We start from the raw sequence: 20211 nt of genomic DNA, 5'->3' as shown, positions 1-20211 counted from the left end.
CTCTCTTTCTAGAGTAGAGAAGCAAGTTCTACTGTATTCATGGGATCACTTCAGATACATGACCACTGTCCTCCAATAAGCTATTCATGGTAGCCACTGATCCTACTGTGTTTTCTTTTTCTTTTTTTTTTTCTTTGAGTTGGAGTCTCTGTCACCCAGGCTGGAGTGCAGTGGCACCATCTCCGCTCACCTTAACCTCCGCCTCCCGGGTTCCAGCGATTCTCGTGCCTCAGCCTCCTGAGTAGCTGGGACTACAGGTGTGTACCACCATACCTGAGTAATTTTTGTATTTTTAGTAGACGGAGTTTCACCTTGAACTCCTGAACTCAAGTGATCTGCCTGCCTCGGCCTCCCAAAGTGCTGGGATTACAGGCGTGAGTCACCCTGCCTGGCCCATACTGTGTCTCCTTAGTTCCTATGTACTCGCAGTTGAATATTTTTTATTTTCCTCTCTCTCTTAAGCTCTGACACTGCCTCCCTTTCCTGATGACTTTGTGTCCTATTTTGTTGTGAAAATAGAAGCTGTAACAAGAGCTCTTTCCTGCTGTAGACACCCACCTCCACCCTCAGTGTCCAGACACCCTGCCTTTCCTCCCTGCCTGTGGGAGCTGCCTGTGTTCCTGATGGAGGCCAACTCCTCTGTTCAGGTGTTTCCATTTCCTCTTGCCATCCTCTGTCCGCTGCTCCAGGATATTACTCAAGCAACTCTACTTTTTCTTTCTTGTTAACATTTAGTTTTGCCTCCCGGCAGCTTGTGAAATGCTCTTATTTAATTCATCTTAAAATATAAAAGCCGCTACAGCCACCATCACCAATGAAACCACCCTTCCCTTTCATTTACTGCCCATTTTTTTAACTCTTATAAACAGCAGCAATTCTTCAAAAAGCTGTTCTGTTTATGGCCTCAAATTTCTTTCCTGGCCAGGTGTGGTGGCTCACGCCTGTAATCCCAGCACTTTGGGAGGCCGAGGTGGGTGGATCACCTGAGGTCAGGAGTGCAAGAGACAAGCCTGACCAATATGGTTAAACCCCATCTCTACTAAAAGTACAAAAACTAGCTGGGTTTGGTGGCGGGTGCTTGTAGTCCCAGCTACTCAGGAGGCTGAGACATGAGAATTGCTTGAACCTGGGAGGTGGAGGTTGCAGTGAGCCGAGTTGGCACCACCGCACTCAAGGCTGGGTAACAGAGTGAGACTCCGTCTCAAAAAAAAAAAATTTTTTTTTTTCGTATTTCTTTCATCTTCTCTTTTGAACTGTATACTCAGGCCTTTGCCCTTTCTCTCCACTGCAGTTGTTTTTGTTGAGGTCATCAGTGGTCTCCCTGTTGCTGCGCTTGGTGGTCGATTCCCAGTACTCATGGTCTTTTCCTCACAGCATCCCTGACATGGCCCATCACTCTCTCCTCCATCATACGCTTGCTTCAAGGACAGCACACCTCCCTCTCGCATCTCTGGCTTCTTCACTTTTTATACTCCTTTGCCAGTTCTTAATTTTCCAGATCCCTGGATGTTGGAGTTCTCTGGGGTTCAGCCCTTCATTGTTTTTGCTCTTCACTCACACTTTTTTATGACCTTGTCCAGCCTTACAACTTTATGTGCCATCCGTATGTTGGTAACTTGCAAATTTATTATCTCTACCTGGATCTTGTCCCTGACCTCCAGCTGCTTATATCCAGCTGCCTACTCAGTATTGCTTCCGGGGTGTCTAAAAGGCATTTCAAACAGTGTAGATGTGGGGAATGGTGATTGTTCTTTGAAAGTTTTCCCATGAGTCTTGGGAGTGGGAGGGGGGTAGTTACATTCCTCTAACATGTTACATAGGTATATGAATTCATTCCTACCATATAGATACTAATATATAAATATTTATTTTTTCTTAAAAGTTATACATGCTTATTTTAAGTCTGAACTTTTTCTAAAGCTCCTTGGTTAACTTGGAAAATAATTTTCTTGGTGTGTTCATATTCTTTAGTCTAAAAGATCAAGCTGCTTTTTAAAAACAATGACAGACTCCCTCTGCCTTTTAATGGTTTATTTCCTCATTTCTAAACAGAGAAACATCTATTCTGGTTTGCTGTTACTAGTAGATACTGTTTGGGGTCCCTTAATTTCCTGCCATCTCCCACAATCTGTGTCTTAGTCTCGTGTGGAGCAAAATCTGCTGGCAGGAGGTGAATGTGCTTTGAGATCTGTAATTTTGGGGCTTCGAAAGCATTATTTAGTGAAAAATGTGAATGAGATAGGCTCTTGTCTACTTTCCTGATTCCTAGGTAGAATCAGGAATCAGGGAATTATAAGTAATTTGTTCCTTGTCTATTAGATTATGAATTCCATGAGAGTAGGAACACTGTTTTACTTAGTGTTACTTGGTATCACAATACCACATGTAATGCTTTATACATGGTGGACATTTATCAGATTTGTACGGGATTAAATGAAATTGAATTGTTGTTCCCAAGTGACTGAACTGTGATTAGATTCAATCAAGCAACTGTCAGTCAACTGTCCTCTTCTTCTGCACCACACTGCTATACTGTGAGCTCTAGTGTCTTCATTCTGCTTCAAGAAAAATAAACCTAACTTGTTGTGGAGTGTGGGTATTATAAATGGATTTCTGCTGCAGTTTGTACAAGGTTCGTATTGGGTACCTTCTTTTTTCTTGAGATGGAGTTTTGCTCTTGTCACCCCGTGTGCAGTGCAATGGCATGATCTCGGTTCACTGCAACCTCTTCCTCCCAGGTTTGAGTGATTCTTTTGCCTCAGCCTCCCAGGTAGCTGAGATTACAGGCACACACCGCCACGCCCAGCTAATTTTTGTATTTTTGCTAGAGATGGGGTTTCACTATATTGGCCAGGCTGGCCTTGAACTCCTGACCTCAGGTGATCTGCCCGCCTCTGCCTCCCAAAGTGCTGGGATTACAGGCATGATCCACCACACCTGGCCCTCTTAATGGGTACCTTCTTGTAGCAATTTTGCAGTTGATTGTATATGTCTAATATAAACGTATTTTGTTGTCTTTATAAGGACCTGTTTTTGCTATTTTTTTATTTCCTGTGTTGAAAGAGCAGCCTGGTAGCATTTTGAAGTAGGTGATAGCACAGTGGAGCCGGGGCTTGCCTTTGATCTGTGTAGACATAAATCAAGAGCTTTTACTTATTTGTGGCATTATTTCAGATCAGATTTGGTTGCATATAACAGGAAAAGGCAAAATAAAATGGCTTAAACGGGGTTAAAGTTTATTTTTTCTCTTGTTTGGGAAGCCCAGAAGTTGCCAGATCACGGCTGATATAATCCTGATCTCTCTTGAGCATGGTTTAGTTTTATCGTCACTCGAGGCATGAGACAGAATGTGGCACTGTTCCATTTATCACACAGCACTGTCTCTGGTTGTAGAGACATTTTCCAGTGGTTGCATAAACTACTTTTGCTCACAGACCATTGGCTGGAATGGAGTTATGTGGTTACACCTAGTTGCAAGGGAGGCTTCTAAATCCTAAGGTTGGGAAATTGCTGTCTTTTGCTTTCAGAGGTCCATGTGTTGTTCTAGTACTTTACTATTACGGAGAACCAGTGGGAGAATGGCTAATGGAGGGTGGGGTGGAGCCCAGCTAGCCATTACTACTTTGATTATCAATGGTTAGATGGATGTGTGCTTCATTTTTTTCTCCCTCAATTTACCAAAAGTTTACTTTGAATTTTTCTTAGCTAAGAGACAGCATTTAAGACACAGATTTGAAAATCATGTCTGATAAGGGACTTGTTTCTAGAATATAGAACCATTATAACTCAATAATATATAGACAAGTAACAATGAAATGGTCAAAAGACCTGAATTAGACATTTTTTCAGAGAAAATATACAAGTGGTTGCCTGGGTGCAGTGGCCCATACCTGTAATCCCAGCACTTTGGGAGGCCGAGGTGGGCGGATCGCCTGAGGTCAGTAGTTGGAAACTAGCCTGGCCAACATGGTGAAACCCCGTCTCTACTAAAAATACAAAAATTAGCTGGGTGCGGTGGTGCGTGCCTGTAATCCCAGCTACTCAGGAGGCTGAGGCAGGAGAATCACTTGAACCCGGGAGGCGGAGGTTGCAGTGAGCTGAGATCACGCCACTGGACTCCAGCCTGGGCAACAGAACGAAACCCCCACCCCAAAAAAAAAAAAAAAAAAAAAAAAAAAAAAACACACACAAGTGGCCAATAAACACATGAAAAAACGCTTAATATTGTTAGCTGTTAGGGAAATGCAAGTCAAAACCACAATGAGATATCACTTTATACCTACTAGAATGGCTATAAATAAAAAGCCAGGTAATAACAAGTACTGGCAAGAATGTAGAGAAACTGAAATCCTCATACACTGAGAGTGAGAATTTAAATGGAATGCTGCTTTGGAAAACAGTTTGGCAGTTCTTCAGAAAATGAAACATAACATTGCTATCTGACCCAGAAATTCTGCTCCTAGCTATACATTCAAGATAAATGAAAGCATATGTTTACACAAAAACTTGTGCATGAATGTTCATAGAAGCATTATTCATAATAGCCAGAAAGTAGAAACAACCCAAATATCTATTAAGAGATTAATGGCTAAATGTGGTATAGCCATACGATGAAAAATTAATACATGCTACTGTATGAATGACACTCGAGAACATAATGCTAAGTGAAAGAAGCCAGTCATAAATGGCCATGTACATATGATTCCATTTATATGAAATGTGCAGGACAGATACATCTATATAGATAGAGAGTAAATGGGTGATTATCTAGATCTAGAGGTTTGGAAAGAAATGGGAAGAGATGCCTGATGGGTACAGGTTTTCTTTTTACTTCCTAGGGTGATAAAAATGTTCTAAAATTGATTTTGGTGATGGTTATGCAATTCTGTGGATATGTTACAAGCTGTTGAACTGTACATTGTCAGTGGGTAAGTTTTATGGTGTGACTTACATCTCAATAAAGCTATTTTAAACAATGGAACACAGCTGCAGATAAATACCATAGCTAAAAGAAGGGTCTTAAATCACTGTGAACTATCACTACATGACGTCAGCCACATTTCAGAGACCATGGGCTGTGAAATGATTAAGTCACTCATTTTTTTAGGTTGGAGACATTGTATTTTGTATGGATGTTTTCTCCATGGCAAGCTGTAGTCTGTCAGGAGGTGTAGCTTTCTTCCCTGAAGGGTGGAATATCACCCTTCCCCCGCCCCAACAATTGTGTTATATAACATGCTGTTAGCTTCGTTGGCATGCTTGCCACATGCCACTTTGTGCTGTGACCCCCCCACACATTTACTTGATAAATAATTACCCGTTCTGTGAAAGTTCTCCCACACATCGCATTCAGGCACTGCTTAAAGAAAATGCTTCCCGTTTTGCTCTCGTTAATCTGACATTTCAAATATTACATTTGGTTTCATTTTGCCTGGTTCCCATATCACTCTTGAAAGTATGGCAAGATGCTTCTGACTTGTAGAATTCACTTATTTGTATTTTTATGTTGAAGAAGAGAGGAGGAAATCACCTGTGTATCTGACGCATTAGGCGTTTTAGAGTGATTTTATACCAGCAACTTTATTCAGCATCTGTTTGCATGATGCTGTGCGGTTTCTCACTTTAAAAGAGTGAGTTAAGAGCATGTTGCCTTCAGAAGCCCATGCAATTTGACTGAATATGAGAATGTTTATGTAACACATTAACTGTACTAGTATTTGTAAGCATTTTATAGAGCCTCACATCCAGGCACCTAGACAGTTGTTGACTGTTTTTGCCACTGAGGATACAACAATAAACTAGAAACTAAAAGACTTGAAATTAAGGGAACTCACAGACCAGGAAGATTTAGAAGCAAATAACAGTTCAAAGGTCTAAGGTGCTGTGGGAGATGAGCAGCATAGGGGAGTGTGGGGTTGGCTAGGAGAGCTTACTACAGAAAGTGATTTCTTGAATTGACTCTTGAAGATTAGGTAACCAGTTTGGCGACTCAGAGGAAGGGGGGCCCAAGGCAAAAAGGAATCACAGGAAGTATGGAGAACACATGTTGAGATAATCCTTTAAGTCAGGTTCTCAACTGTGGGTGATGTTGCTCCCAGGCGACATTGAGCAATATCTGGAGACACTGATATAATGTATTTTAACTGTGTGTTTTGGGGCTGGGGGTTAGAGGAGGGCAGGGAGTTGCTAGAGACACCTAGAGGGTAGAGGACAGCTGTGCTGCTGAACACCCTCCAGGGCACAGGGCAGGCTTCTGCAACAAAATATCATCTGGTCCAAAATGTCAGGAGTGCCACTGTTGAGAAGTCCTAGATTTAATGCATGTGATAAGATAGAGACCCCTGCAAATACTTGTGGAATTGAATGGAAGTAAACTGTTTTTTTTTTTTTTTTTGAGATGGAGTCTTGCCCTGTCCCCCAGACTGGAGTGCAATGGCGTGATCTTGGCTCACTGCAACCTCTGCCATCCCAGGTTCTAGTGATTCTCCTGCCTCAGCCTCCTGAGTAGCTGGGATTACAGGTGTGAGCCACCGAGCCCAGCTAATTTTTGTATTTTAAAATAGAGGCGGAGTTTCGCCATGTTGGTCAGGCTGGTCTCCAACTCCTGCCCTCAGGTGATCCACCTGCCTCAGTCTCCCAAAGTGCTGGGATTACAGTCGTGAGCCACTGCACCTGGTAGGAAGTAAACTTTTTAAATGTAACTTTTTAAATGTAAATTTTTTTATGTAAGTGGAATTATACCTTTTATTGAAATATACATATTTCAGTATATATAGAAATAGATACATTTCAATATATACAAATATGTATTTCTATATATAGAAATATGTATGTTTCAATAAATATAGAAATATATATTTCAATAGAGAAATATGTATATTTAAATATATGTATTTCAATAAAAAGTAACCATAGCTTAATTTGGTTATAGTATAAGCAATGAAGTAAAGCCAAATGGAAAGGGCTCTGTGTCTTGACTCTTCCGTATGATTTGTTCAATGATGATCAGTTATTCAGGAACTACCAAGATACCAGTGTAGAAAGAAGAGCAAAGAAAGTTATTTTAAAAGAATTTTAGTGGAACTTGCAGAACATGGAGTGGGTAGAATTAGAAACAGCATTTCTAGTATACAGGTATCTGTGTTTTTCATAGAATGTAAGAATTTTCCCTAAAGATGATATTGTTGATGGTGATGTATTGAAAGACACATTTTATATTGGCTCTGATATTTAAATGGAAATCTGAATTGACATTAATATGGATTTATTTTTAAATTGTATGCTGAAAGATATTGGAGCATGGGCCATGGAAAAAATTTTTAACTTTTCTAAGTAAAGCCAGGATAAAATGTTTTGTACAAGAGTTTTTGTGGAGATACATTTTTATTAATCTTGCATAAATACTTTGGTGTGGGATTGCTCAGATATAGTATATGTATGTTTGACTTTTCAGGCAATTAAGGTTACAAAGTAATTTAACCCTCCCACCAGCAATGTTTGAGAGTTCCATTTGCTCCACTTCCCTTACTAACCTTTGGTTATGTTAATCTTTTTCATTTTAGCCAATTTTGACTAGTGATGTTGAGCACTTCTTCCTGTGCTTATTGGCCATTTATGTTAATTCTGTCATGAAGTGTCTATTAAAATCTTTTGCCCCTTTAAAAATTGTGTTTTTGGTCTTTTTGTTATTGAATTGTAGGAATTCTTTAGAAACAAATCATTTACCACATATAATGTGAATATTTTCTCTGATCTGTGGCTTGCCTGTTTTTTTTCTTCAGTGTCTTTTGATGAGAACATTTTAACTTGAAGTTGAATTTATCAGTTTAAAAAATTTTATTAGGGCTTTTTGTATCAAGAAATATTTTTTTTTCACTCTAAGGTTTTGAATAAATTTCCCCGTGTTTTCTTAAAAAAGCTTTATAATTAGTCCATGACTCATGAAGATTTTTGGAGGATGTATGGTGTGAGACATGAGGGTTGAGGTTTATTTATTTTTTCCCCAGGTGAATAGCCAATATTTCCATCACCTTTTATTGATAAAGACTTTCCTCTCATTTAATTGTTTTGGCATCTTTCTAAAAAATCACTTGACTGTGCATCTGTAGGTCTATTTCTAGATTATTCTGTTGCATCTCTTTGTTCTTTTGCCAGTAACACACTTACCTTGATTATTGTATCGTTAGTCAGGTGGTACAAGTCCTCTGTTCTTTTTAAAACAATTTTGGCTATTGTAGGTCCTTGGCATTTCCATATAAATTTTAGAATTAATTTATTTTTACAAGAAAACGCGCAAACCCATAGGTCAATATTGTGAATACAGAACCTTACAGTTCATGAACTTGATTTTCTGTTTATTTAGATTTTCCATTTATCCCAGTAATGTTTTACAGTTTTCAGCATACAAGTCATGGGCATTTTTTTTTTTTGGTGTTAAATTTTCCTAAATATTTTATGTTTCTGCATGATAATTTAAAATGATATTTATTTCACCTTTAATTTGCAACTGTTCGCTATTAGCATGTAGAAACATACTTGGTTTTTGTATGTTACAATATTGCTAAGTGCACTTATTAGTTCTATTAGTTCTGGCAGTTTCTTTAGGATTTTTAAATGTACACAGTGTTTTTTTTTTTTTTTTTTAATATGTGATAAAAACAGCATTAGGGCCAGGCATGGTGGTTGACACCTATAATCCCAGCACTTTAGGAAGCTGAGGCAGGAAGATCACTTGAGCTCAGGGTTAGAGACCAACCTGGGCAATATAATGAGATAATGAGACCCTGTCTCTTTAAAAAAAGAAAAAAAAAATTAGCCAGGTGTGGTGGTGTGTGCATGTAGTCCCAGCTACTCAGGAGGCTGAGATTGGAAGACAGCTTGAGCCCAGGAGGTTCATATCTGCAGTGATCCATAATCGTGTCACTGTACTCCAGCCTGGGCAACAGAGCGAGACCCTGTCTCAAAAAAAAAGACAGCTTGATTTCTTCCTTTCCGATCTGTGTGCTTTTTAGTTTGTTTACTTGTCTGCCTACACTGCCTGAGATTGCATGTAAAATGTTTGACAGAAGTGGTGTTGTTGGCCATCTTACCTTGTTCCTGATCTTATTAGGAAAAGTGTTCATTATTTTACTTTAAAGTGTGACATTAGCTGAAAATTGCTTGTAGATGTCCTTTTCATTTTGAGGAAGTTTTTATTCCCAGTTTTAAGCATGAATTGGTTGGAATTTTGACAAAATGTTTCTCAGTGTCTATTGAAATCATTAAATATGTTTCTTTAATCTTTGGATATGTATTACACTGAATTTTGTAAGTTAACCTCACATTCCTGAGATTAAACTCTCCTTGGTCATGATGTACTAGCTTTTTGTACACTGCTTCATCCATTTTGCTAGTATTCGGTTAAGGATTTTTACATTTATGTTCATGAGAGATATATGTGTTATGATCTTCATTTTTAGTGTCCTTGTGTGATTTTGGTACCAAATTGGTATTATTGGTACTACGTCATATTGGTATTAAGTTTTTGAGGTAATTCACCTGTGAAGCCATCTTTGCCTAGAGTTTTCTTTGTGAGAAGTTTAAAAATTTTTAATTCATTTTATCTAGAGGATATAATGATATTCAGATTTCCTATTTTTCTTGGGTTTTGATAAATTGTGGTTTTCAAGGAATTTATTTTCTCTAAGTTGTTGACTTTATTGGCATAAATGTCATATCAGCTTGTTGCTTTCATACCTATAGGATTTATAATGGTAACTCTTATGCTTGGTAGGGATTATTGTTTCATATTTTCTCGATAGAGGTTTATCAGTTTTGTTAATATTTTCTGAGAATCCGTATTATCCACTTTTTACTTTATTCATTTCTGAATTTCTTTTTTTTTTTAACTTTGCATTTAATTTGTTTTCCTTTTCATTCCCTAAGTTAGCACATATCATTAATTTTACACCTTTTTTTGAGGTGGGCATTTGAATCCATACTTTTCTAAGGACTGTTTCAGCTTGCATTCCACAAATTTTGATTTGCTTTTATTACAATTCAGTTAAAAATAATTTATTTCCTCATGTGATTAGGCTGTAGATTGAGAACATGTGATATCTAGAAGTGTTTTTTAAAAATTCCAAATGGCTGGAGATATTCCAAATGTCATATTATTGCTTTTTTTCTACTTAAGTACTCTTGGTCAGAGAAAACAGTTTATATTCTATCAATATGTATCGCATATTGAAAGAATTTTTTTGCATGTGTGCATATTGTCTTAATGACCCTTTTATGAAATATCTCTCTGTGCTAATAATTACCTTGAAGTCTACCTTCTGATAGTAATATAGCTACACTTGCTTTCTTATACTGTTTGTACAGCACATCTTTTTTCATCCTTTTCCTTTTATCTGATTCTTTGTTTAAACTTTTTTTTATAAACAGCATATAATTGAGTTCTGTTTTTAAAAATTATGTTAGCCATTGCTTTTTAATCAGAATTTTAGTTTATATGTAAGAATTATTTTATCATTATTATTATTTTTTAGAGATGGGGGTTTTGCTGTGCTGCCCAGACTGGTCTTGAACTCCTGACTTCAAGCCATCTTCCTTCCTTGGCTTCCTAAAGTGTTGGGATTACAGGCATGAGCCACTATGTCCAGCTGATCCATATATAATTTTTGATATGTATGGGCTTAAATCTGCCATCTTGATTTTGATTTATAGTTTCCATGTTTGCTTTCCTTCGTTTTTTGCTGTTGCTTTTTCTATTGATTTTTAGTTAGGCCTTTTAGTGTATTTTTTAGATAGTGTCTCAGAGTATAACATGCATTTAAAAATAATCATAGTATCTGCCTTCTCAAAAATAAAGACCCTAGAACAGTGGACGACTTCCAATCATCCTTTTACTCTCTGTGCTCTTGTTATTATATATTCTAATTCTACATACACTATGAATGTGGGAACTACATAGTATTTGAACTACATATTTATGAAGTAATTATACATGACTACTTTTACTTTATGAAATCAATAATCAGTGGTCTTTTAAAGAAATTTACTGTTTATTTACATACGGGTATATGCATACATATGGGTGCAACTGTTTTGGCCTTTTTTTTGAGATGGAGTCTTGCTTATATTTGTCCTTTCTGGTTTTCTTTATTCTTTTTTGCAAAACTGGGTTTTTATTTTGTTCCATTTCTTCTAAGTTCCTTAGGCTGCCTTTAGTTTGAGCATTTCTTATAATGCAAGGCTGCTAGAGAAGACTTCTTTCCTATTTTGTCTGTGTGAAAATGTCTTTTATATTGCCTTCATTTTTGATGGATATAGAATTATTTTCATAGATTTCCCCTTATACATTTTAAAGAAGTCGTTTCGTTGTCTTCAGGCTTCCATTTATTTTCTGATGATAAGTTATCCATTTTTCTTACCAGTCTCTCCTCTCTCCTCTGTCGTCTTTTTCTCTTGCTGCTTTCAGGATTTCTTTTTAAATAATTTTTATGATTTTTTTGGTTTGTTTTGCCTTGCCCAGGGTTCCATTGAGGTTCTTGGATGTGTAGGTTTGTTATTTCTTACTACCAGGTTTAGAAAATCTTAGTCATTATCTCTTCAAATGTTTCCTCCATTTTCTGTTTATTTTTTGGGATTCGAATTAACTTACGTTAGAGCATTAGAGCATTTGATGCTGCCCCTGGAAATTTCAGATTCTCTGTTTCAGTTTTCCCACCTGATTTCCATTTGTGTGTGTTTGGATCTTTTCTATCAAACCATCTTCAAAACCATTCAGTAAGTCCCTAGGAAGTTTCAAACTTTCCCACGTCTTCCTGTCTTCTTCTGAGCCCTCCAAACTGTTTCAACCTCTGCCTAGGGTATCTTTAGAGGGGTGGGGTGGGGTGGGTTGGGGAACTGCCACACACTTTTAAACCACAAGATCTTGTGAGAACTCACTCACTATCAGGAGAGCAGCACGGGGGGAACCACTCCCGTAATCCAATCACCTTACAACAGATCCCTTCCTCTACATACGGGGATTACAATTCAAGAAACAATCCAGGCAGGCCATGCTGTCTCTGAGTAGGACACAGAGTAGGTGGATATGAGTAGCCCCTCAGATCCACCCCAGGGCGGTCTCTCGGTCCTGCTCTCAGACTTCCTCATGAGCACTTGAGATCCCACAGACAAGAGTTGGAGGGCAGGTTCAGACTCACTTTGTGTCTAGGACTCCTAGGAATTCTAAACCATCACACCAGCCTGTGTTCTACCTTTAAAATTTTGTTAAAATTCCACTGTTTTGTCTGTGATGATTTCCTGTTTGTCTTACTGCTCCACCGTGGATGAAAGCAGCTGGGGTGTGTGTGTGTGTGTGTGTGTCTGTGTGTCTGTGCCTATGCCTGTGTCTCTGTGTCTTTGTATTCTGTCCGGGGAATGGTTTGTCACTCTTTGGATTTTCATTCATTAGGTCTTTTTTACATCTTTGCTCTTAAATGAGTTTTTGTAAAACAATGATTTTATAGGTTCTCCATCTTGTTCTTACTGGTAGAGTGGGAATGATGTTCTCTCATAATTTTTTACATGCCAGATGGGAGCAACAGTTCTCTAATGATTAATAGCTTGAAAGCACTTTCATTGGAACATATAATTTTCTGACTGTCATTGCTCATGTGCTCTGTTTGAAACTTTTTTTTTTGGTGGACAGAAGAAAGAAGTTACATAAAGACTTGACCTTGAGTAAAACTACGCAACATGCTTTTGTCATCTCTGAAAAAAATGCATGATTCATAGATTTATACTTTGTTTTTTTCCCAGAAACCCTATGAGAAACTGATTACATTTCTATAACTTTAAACACTTTTTTTGGCTTCAGCAGTTTCCCCTTCTCATAATAAAATGTAGGGCAGAATTTTTTACATGCTGGTTTGGTTTTTTTCTTTTTCCTTTTCAACATTCCTCTTAGAAAAGCAATAGAATATTCCTGATTGTTACCATTATAAGTTTTGGTACCTTCTTCTTTGTTTATTCACTTAATAGCTCCTCTATTTACAATAATGTCTCCTTAGACTTGTGAATGTTTCTCTCTGCTTTTTTCTTTGTGTATTTTCCGAAATTTATAAGCTCAGTAATCTGTCACTTAAAACGCAAGGGTAAAACCTGTCTTCTACATGGTTTGATAGAGCTATAGAACATGCAGTTGAAAGACTTAAATAGATACGGAGTGAAATGTAGAATACAGATAATAGGCAGTTTCTTATGCTTGGGCTCAGGGTAGTGCCTGATTGGTAATAGCATGTAATTGTATTTGTATTTTTTTTGGAATGAATGAATGAAAAAAAGAGGTTGAGATGCTGGTTTATGAACTTCAGTTCTTTTATTCTTAGGAATTCTTTTAAAAAGAATTTATTAATTTAAGAACTTGTTTGTTTCTTCAGATTCCAATTCCCAAACTTATGTACTACAGATAATAAGTAGGGTTTTAGATAAAGATTATCCTGGCAACTTGCCCCTTTTCACCTGGTTTATTTTTTTCCTTCACGCAATTTATACTTTTGCCTTTGTATTCATCAGGAATCAGTTCTGACTTGCTGTGTGTGATGAGTTATCCAGAGCTTAAAATGGTATCTGGAACTCAGTAGGTACTCAGATTGTAGTTTGGTTGAAATGAATTATTAGGTGAGTAAGAAAATGGCAGTGTTCTCAGATGAACCAGTATAATCCATTGCAGCAATATGGTTCCAACAACCCCCAATCAGAACTTTCTCATTTCTAATTCTTGCTCTAATGGAGTCACTAATGTTATCTTAGCTTCTCCATGAAATGAATATATGATTGGTATTTTTTGCCTCCTTCCTTTCCACCCTTCTCTATCTATAAATAAATTAAAAACAACAACAACAACAACAACAACAGAAAACCGCCTTGAGACAGGTTCTTGTTATTTTGCCCAGGCTGGTCTCAAACTCCTGGGTTCAAGCAATCCTCCTGCCTCAGCTTCCCGAAGTTTGTTTTTTATTTAAATGCAAATAATCCAATATACTTTGTAAAGTTTTCTGTTCCTTACTATTCTGAGATTTCACCGTATTTCCTTTACATCCATTAAATTTTATTAATAAGATATGTCCTTTGTTTCCAAAACTACAGAATTTTTATATTTTGGTTTAACAGTGTGATGCTATTGATTCTGTAGTTTGAAATGTGTCCAGTGTTTCTCAAAGTCTCATTCTTTCTTAGTGATGTCCTAGCAATTGATTATTAGAAAAGAAAAACTTGAGAAATTCGAAGTGGTTGAAACATGTTCTAGCACACGTTTTATTTTTCCAACACGAATGCTTTAGAGGCAGGGAATCAGTAAATAGAAAATGAATATGAGCAGTCTTTGTGAGAGGATGGGAACCCAGCCTTACTTAATACTGGTGGCTGATCCCTTTAATGTAAAAGTAATGCGTTGCAAGTGTGAAGTGTTCTGAAGAATGTATAGTGTGATGAGTTAATTCTCAATAGTGGAACTGTTTTGAGTTATTGTTACATTATTTGCCAAAATATAAACAAAGGAAATTCTTTCCTTGTGGATGATCCATTTCTATTTAATCTGTCATCTTTCAACAAATTTGTTCTCTTCTGGCTTCCACAAAGGGCTGTGTGGCTCAAGTTTGAGTCATTGTGCTTGGAGGCAAGACATACAATAATACTTTATTTCTATGCTTCTTTGGATTTTTATCCAGAAATAATATGGCTGTTTGATCTGAAGCCTGATAATTGGTTTTTCCCTTACTTCAGTATTTATACTTCTAGTCATAACGCTTTAAGCCCTTCATCATTCAACAGTTATTTCTGTGTTTTAGGTTACTAGAATCAGTCATTCTTCTTTCTGTCCAGCATCTCTATTTGCTGTTCCATGTGTCACTGGTGAAGAATATACAACCATCTATCTTGAGTTAATATTATTTTTCCTCCACATATGAGCATCAGTGGAAAACTTTAGGGGAAAACAAAAAGGAACTAGAGAGGACAAGGAATTTTCTGAGACTCATGGTCTGACTGAGAGTGTATCAGGTCCTTACTTGCAACATTGGTTCGTGGTTGTCACTGATTTCCTTTACTAGTTACGGATGGTATATTGTAGTTGACCTGTCTTCTATTTGTTATTCTTGGAGCAACAGCTTTCATACTTATCATTTTGTTGCCCATGGCATGTAGAAGCACTTCTGGAATATTTTCCGAGCCCATTCATTGTTTCTTTTTTCATTTTTGCCATCCTGTATCATCCTTTTAGTCTTTTAATATTTTTTTACAGTCAAGTCTTGCCTATCTTCAGTTCATTCTCCACCCAGCAACCAGACTGTTCATGTACAATTTTAACCTGATCTGGCTATTCCCCTACTAAAAACCTTTAGTGGCACTTAGGGTAAATTAAATCCTTAGCATGGTATATTAGTTCATTCTCACACTGCTACAAGAACTGCCTGAGATTGGGCATTTTATAAAGAAAAGACGTTTAGGCCGGGTGTGGTGGCTCAAGCCTGTAATCCCAGCACTTTTGGAGGCCTAGGCAGGCCGATCACCTTGTCACGAGTGACCTGGTCAGGAGTTTGAGACCAGCCTGGCCAACATGGAGAAACGCGTCTCTACTAAAAATAGAAAAACTAGCTGGGCGTAGTGGCTGGGCACCTGTAATCCCAGTTACTCAGACACTGAGGTAGGAGAATTGCTTGAACCTGGGAGGCGGAGGTTGCAGTAAGCCAAGATTGCACCGCTGTACTCCAGTCTGGGAGACAGAGCGAAACTCCATCTCAAAAATAAAGAAGGGAAGGGGAAGGGAGGTTTAATTGACTTAGTTTTGCAGGGTGTACAGAAACAGGAGGCATGGGTGGGGAGGCCTCAGGAAACTTACAATCATGGCAGAAGGCAAAGGGGAAGCCAGCCTGTCTTACGTGGCCAGATCAGGAGGAAGTGGGGTGGCGGGGAGTGGGGGGTGCTATATACTTTCCATCAGCCAGATCTTGTGAGAACTCTATCATGAAAACAAGAAGGGGGAAGTCTACTCCTATGATCCTGTCACCTCCCACCAGGCCCCTGTTCCAACTTTGGGAATTGCAAATGCTACATGAGATTTGGGTGGGGACACAGAGCCAAAGCATCCCACATGGCCAGGGAGGCCTTGTGTGGCTGGACTCCAGCCTGCCTCCGCAGCTTTCTGTTGTGCCAGTCTCCAGCAGGCTCATGGCGCCAGTGAGGAGGCTGATCTTAACTCCTCCAGAGTGTGCTTTTGGTCTCCTATGCCACCCTCTCGGCTTAGAGGACAACTCTGCATTCAAAAAAAACTTTTCTGAGAGACAACTTCTTAAAGAGTAGTTTTCAGTTCACAGTCAAACGAGGAGGATAGAGATTTTCCTTATTCCCCCCGACTCCCACGCATGCATAGCCTTCCCCATTATCAACACCCCCACCAGAATGCTGCATTTGTTAGAATTGAGGAATCTGCTTGACATACCATAATCACCCAAAATTCGTAGTTTACATTAGGGCTCACTCTTGGGTTGTACATTCTGTGGGTTTGCCCAAATGTATACTGAATGTATCCACCATTCTAGTATCATACAGAAGATTTCACTGCCCTAAAAAGCTTGTGCTCCACCTGTTCATCCCTTTCCCTCCAGTCCCTGGCAACCAGTGATCTTTTCACTGTTTCTGTAGTTTGACCTTTTCCAGGGTGTCATCTACTTGAATCACAAAGTATGTAGACTTTTCAGATAGGCTTCTTTCACTGACTAGCATACATTTAAGCTCCCTCCATGTCTTTTCATGGCTCAGTAGCTCATTTCTTTTTAGCACTGAGTGATACTCCATCGTCAGGATGTACTACAGTTTTATTCATTCACCTAGTGAGGACATCTTGGCTCCTTCAAAGTTTTGGCAGTTGTCAGTCAAACAAAATTTGGTAGTCGTGAATAAACATCCATGTGCAGGTTCTTGTGTAGACATAGTTTTCAACTCCTTTAGGGAACTACCAAGGAATGTGACTGCTATGTCCTACGGTAAGAGTATTTTTACTTTTGTAAGAAACAACCAGACTTTGAAAGTGTACCATTTTGCATTGCCACCAGCAGTAAATAAGAGTGCCTGTTGCTCCACATCTTCTTCAACATTTGGTGGTGTCAGTGTTTTGGATTTTGGCTATTCTGATGAGTGTGTTGTATTTCATTTTGATTTGCCTTTCCTTGATGACATCTGATACTGTGCATCTTTTCTTAACGCTCCTCTGCCATTTGTATATTCATATGTATATCCCTTGTGACCCAGTAATTCCATTTCTTGATATATACCCAAAAGAATTGAAAGCAGGGGCCTAAACAGATATTTGTACATCCATGTTCATAGCAGCACCGTTCGCAACCCGCAAAAGGTGGAAGGAACCCAAGTGTCTCCGGATGTTGTGAATGGATAAGAAAAATGTGGTATATATACACACAATGGAATATTAGGCTTTTATTTAGCAATTGAAAGTTACTGTTCAACGGGTACAGAGTTTTAGTTTTGCAAGATGAAAAAAGTTCTGTTAATGGATGGTGGTGATGGTTATGTAACATTGGGAACATATTTAATGCCATGAACTCTACACTTAAAAATGGTTAAGATGATAAACTTTAGGTTACATGTATTTTACCACAGTTAAAAGTAAAAAAAAAATAATAATAATAAAGAAATGAAAACAAAAACTTACCATCGTTAAATCTTAGGAAAAACTTGCCTTTTAGTGACCAAGGGGTAACCTGATCTGTTACTGGTGTCTTTCAGGCCTGGCGTTTCCTTGACCATGCAGGCATTTTCAGAAGAGGAAAGGAAGCAGTGGTTGGAAGCTCTGGGTGGAAAGGAAGCTGTAAGAATAATCAATGGTTGAGTTTTATTTCAAAGCATTTAGAGTTGACGTGCATTCATTTTAATGTTATTTTTGTGTAGTATTTGAGAAAAGTTCCTTACTGAAACAGGTATTCCAAAAATCATCTTGGAAGCATTCAACATTCTAGTAATTTGGCTTGGGCAAGCAGCAGTACATATAAGACTGGCGTATCATTAGTTTTTATTTCTGTATTTTCTTGACTTGCTACTCTGATTTTCTTTGCTTGAGGAAGTCATCTAAATTCTCAATTTCGTCTTTCCTACTTGACAGTACTTTGGGTGATGAATACAATAAATGTCTGCAATGCATTTTGATCTCAGTGGAGACGGAACAGGAAATGTGAGACCAGGCAATATTATAAGTGACTGCTGTAATTATTTTGCTTTGATATAACAATTTAAACTTTCATCTAGTGGTTTACAGAATACAGTATTATGTAGCCTTAGTGAATGGGCCTCTGTATTCAGAGTGCTTTGAGGAATAAATTGAAGGTAGTGGTATAGATCCAGAGGCACCAGGATTCAGTCTGTTGGCCACTATTGAAGCACTACTTTCATTTTGGTGGACTAGTGGCTTTTGAGAGTTGAGAATTTGGCACATGATGTATTGGGGATTTAGTGAGGATAATGATAGAAAACACCACAGAACCAATTTAAATAAACTCGACTTAAAGTATTATGTATGACTCTAAATAAACTGCCATTGCAGGTACCAGGCTTATCTGGAAAGCATTTGCTAGTTCAGCAGTGTTGAGGACAAAAAAACCAGAAAGAGCATGGTTTGAAAGTAGAGGAGGTATCATCTACAGCAGAAACAGATTCAGAATAGAGCTTATGAAATGGGCAAAAGCTAATGTTATCTCGTGGTAACAGCGCATGGGTGGGTGGATAGGAAACGAGAGCAAGGAGGCTGATCAGCAATGCGTGTGGCAATCTTGAAGTACTTGGAAAATGAAAACCTAAATTAACATAGTATAAAAATTGATTCTATATTGGGGAATGTATCACTCTTACACCAAAAATAAAAAAAAAGCATCTCTGTCAGATTTGGGTGCCTTCTTATCATATTTGGGATGCATTTAGCCTCTGTAGTTTTAGTTTGATTGATTGATTGATGGAATCTCACTCTGTTGCCCAGTCTGGAGTGCAGTGGCATGACCTTGGCTCAGTGCAACCTTTGCCTCCTGGGTTCAAGTGATTCTCCTGCTTCAGTCTCCCAAGTAGCTGGGATTACAGGCGTGTACCACCATGCCCAGCTAATTTTTGTGATTTTTAGTAGAGATGGGATTTCACCATGTTGGCCAGGCTGTTCTTGAACTCCTGACCTCAAATGATCCACCCACCTTGGCCTCCCAAAGTGTTGGGATTACAGGCGTGAGCCACCACACCCGGCCTTATTTCTGTTTATTCTTAATTTATTGTTGAAATTTTTAGCTGTGAATCAAGAGTATTTCCAGTGTTTATGGTTACTGAGACTGCAAAACAGGTTATACTCATCTTCTTTAGTAAAGACAGCACACTCACTAGAATGTATCTCTCCAGAGATGCAGGAAGTATATTGGATTTGCATCCATTAAAATACAGAAAAAAAAATAGTGGTATTTTGGAAAGTGAGTTTGCATAGCAGAAAGACTAAGTCATTGAGAAATGAGACTGTTGCCAATGTCAGCGTAACCTTGAAGACGTATATAACCTCTCTTTTAGTCAGGAGCCAAGTGATTAACTCAGAGATACACAGACAAAGGCAAGTCTGCAGAAGAACAGTATTCAGCTATGTATTTGTATGGCAACACTGAAGGGACTGCATATTTTTGTTGGGTGTTGTAAGCCTTGCAAATAATTTGCCAGCCTTACTTACAGTTCTTAAAAGTTGCCTAGAATTATCATCATGCTATTTCTGTTGTAGTTACCTAAATTATGGGCAGGAGTTATCTCTTTAGGTAAATACTGATTTTTAGAAATAGTGGTGAAAACATGAGCTCCATCTTAATGGTTAGAATACAGCAGTTTCTTTATCACTCTATAGCTGTACAGCTGAGTATTTCAAGTATGCACAAACTTTCAATAAGTCCCTTAAGGACCCTGCCCCCTTTATCTTATTTTTGCTTATTTAGTATTCCTCAGGGAGGGAAAAGTGGTCTCAGAGATGTTCCTTTTTGTTATTTATCTTTGCATCTGAGCATATGATAGTGTGTTATTGACAGAAAACACAGCGCCCTGTCTGCCTGAAGTTAGTGTTGGATCCCACATATTTAGAGCTCACTCCCACAAGACTGCTCGACTTCAGATGCCCATCACAAGTCTGGCCCCTCCCATACTTCTGACTAACTGGCTATA

General features: G+C 38.3%; 1 protein-coding gene across 1 annotated transcript in view; it reads left to right on the top strand.

The window, feature by feature from the left end:
* The window catches only part of ARHGAP10 (Rho GTPase activating protein 10), a 333033-nt gene that overhangs the window by 153964 nt on the left and 158858 nt on the right, over positions 1-20211 (top strand). The window contains exon 11 of the mRNA XM_023227376.1: positions 17773-17854. Coding sequence (XP_023083144.1) covers positions 17773-17854 — 82 coding nt within the window. The remainder of the gene's footprint in view (positions 1-17772; positions 17855-20211) is intronic.

The sequence above is a fragment of the Piliocolobus tephrosceles genome, chromosome 3, assembly GCF_002776525.5.
Source record: "Piliocolobus tephrosceles isolate RC106 chromosome 3, ASM277652v3, whole genome shotgun sequence".
Taxonomy (NCBI): domain Eukaryota; kingdom Metazoa; phylum Chordata; class Mammalia; order Primates; family Cercopithecidae; genus Piliocolobus; species Piliocolobus tephrosceles.
Note: the sequence above shows the minus strand (reverse complement) of the source record. Positions and strands in the feature narration are given on the sequence as shown.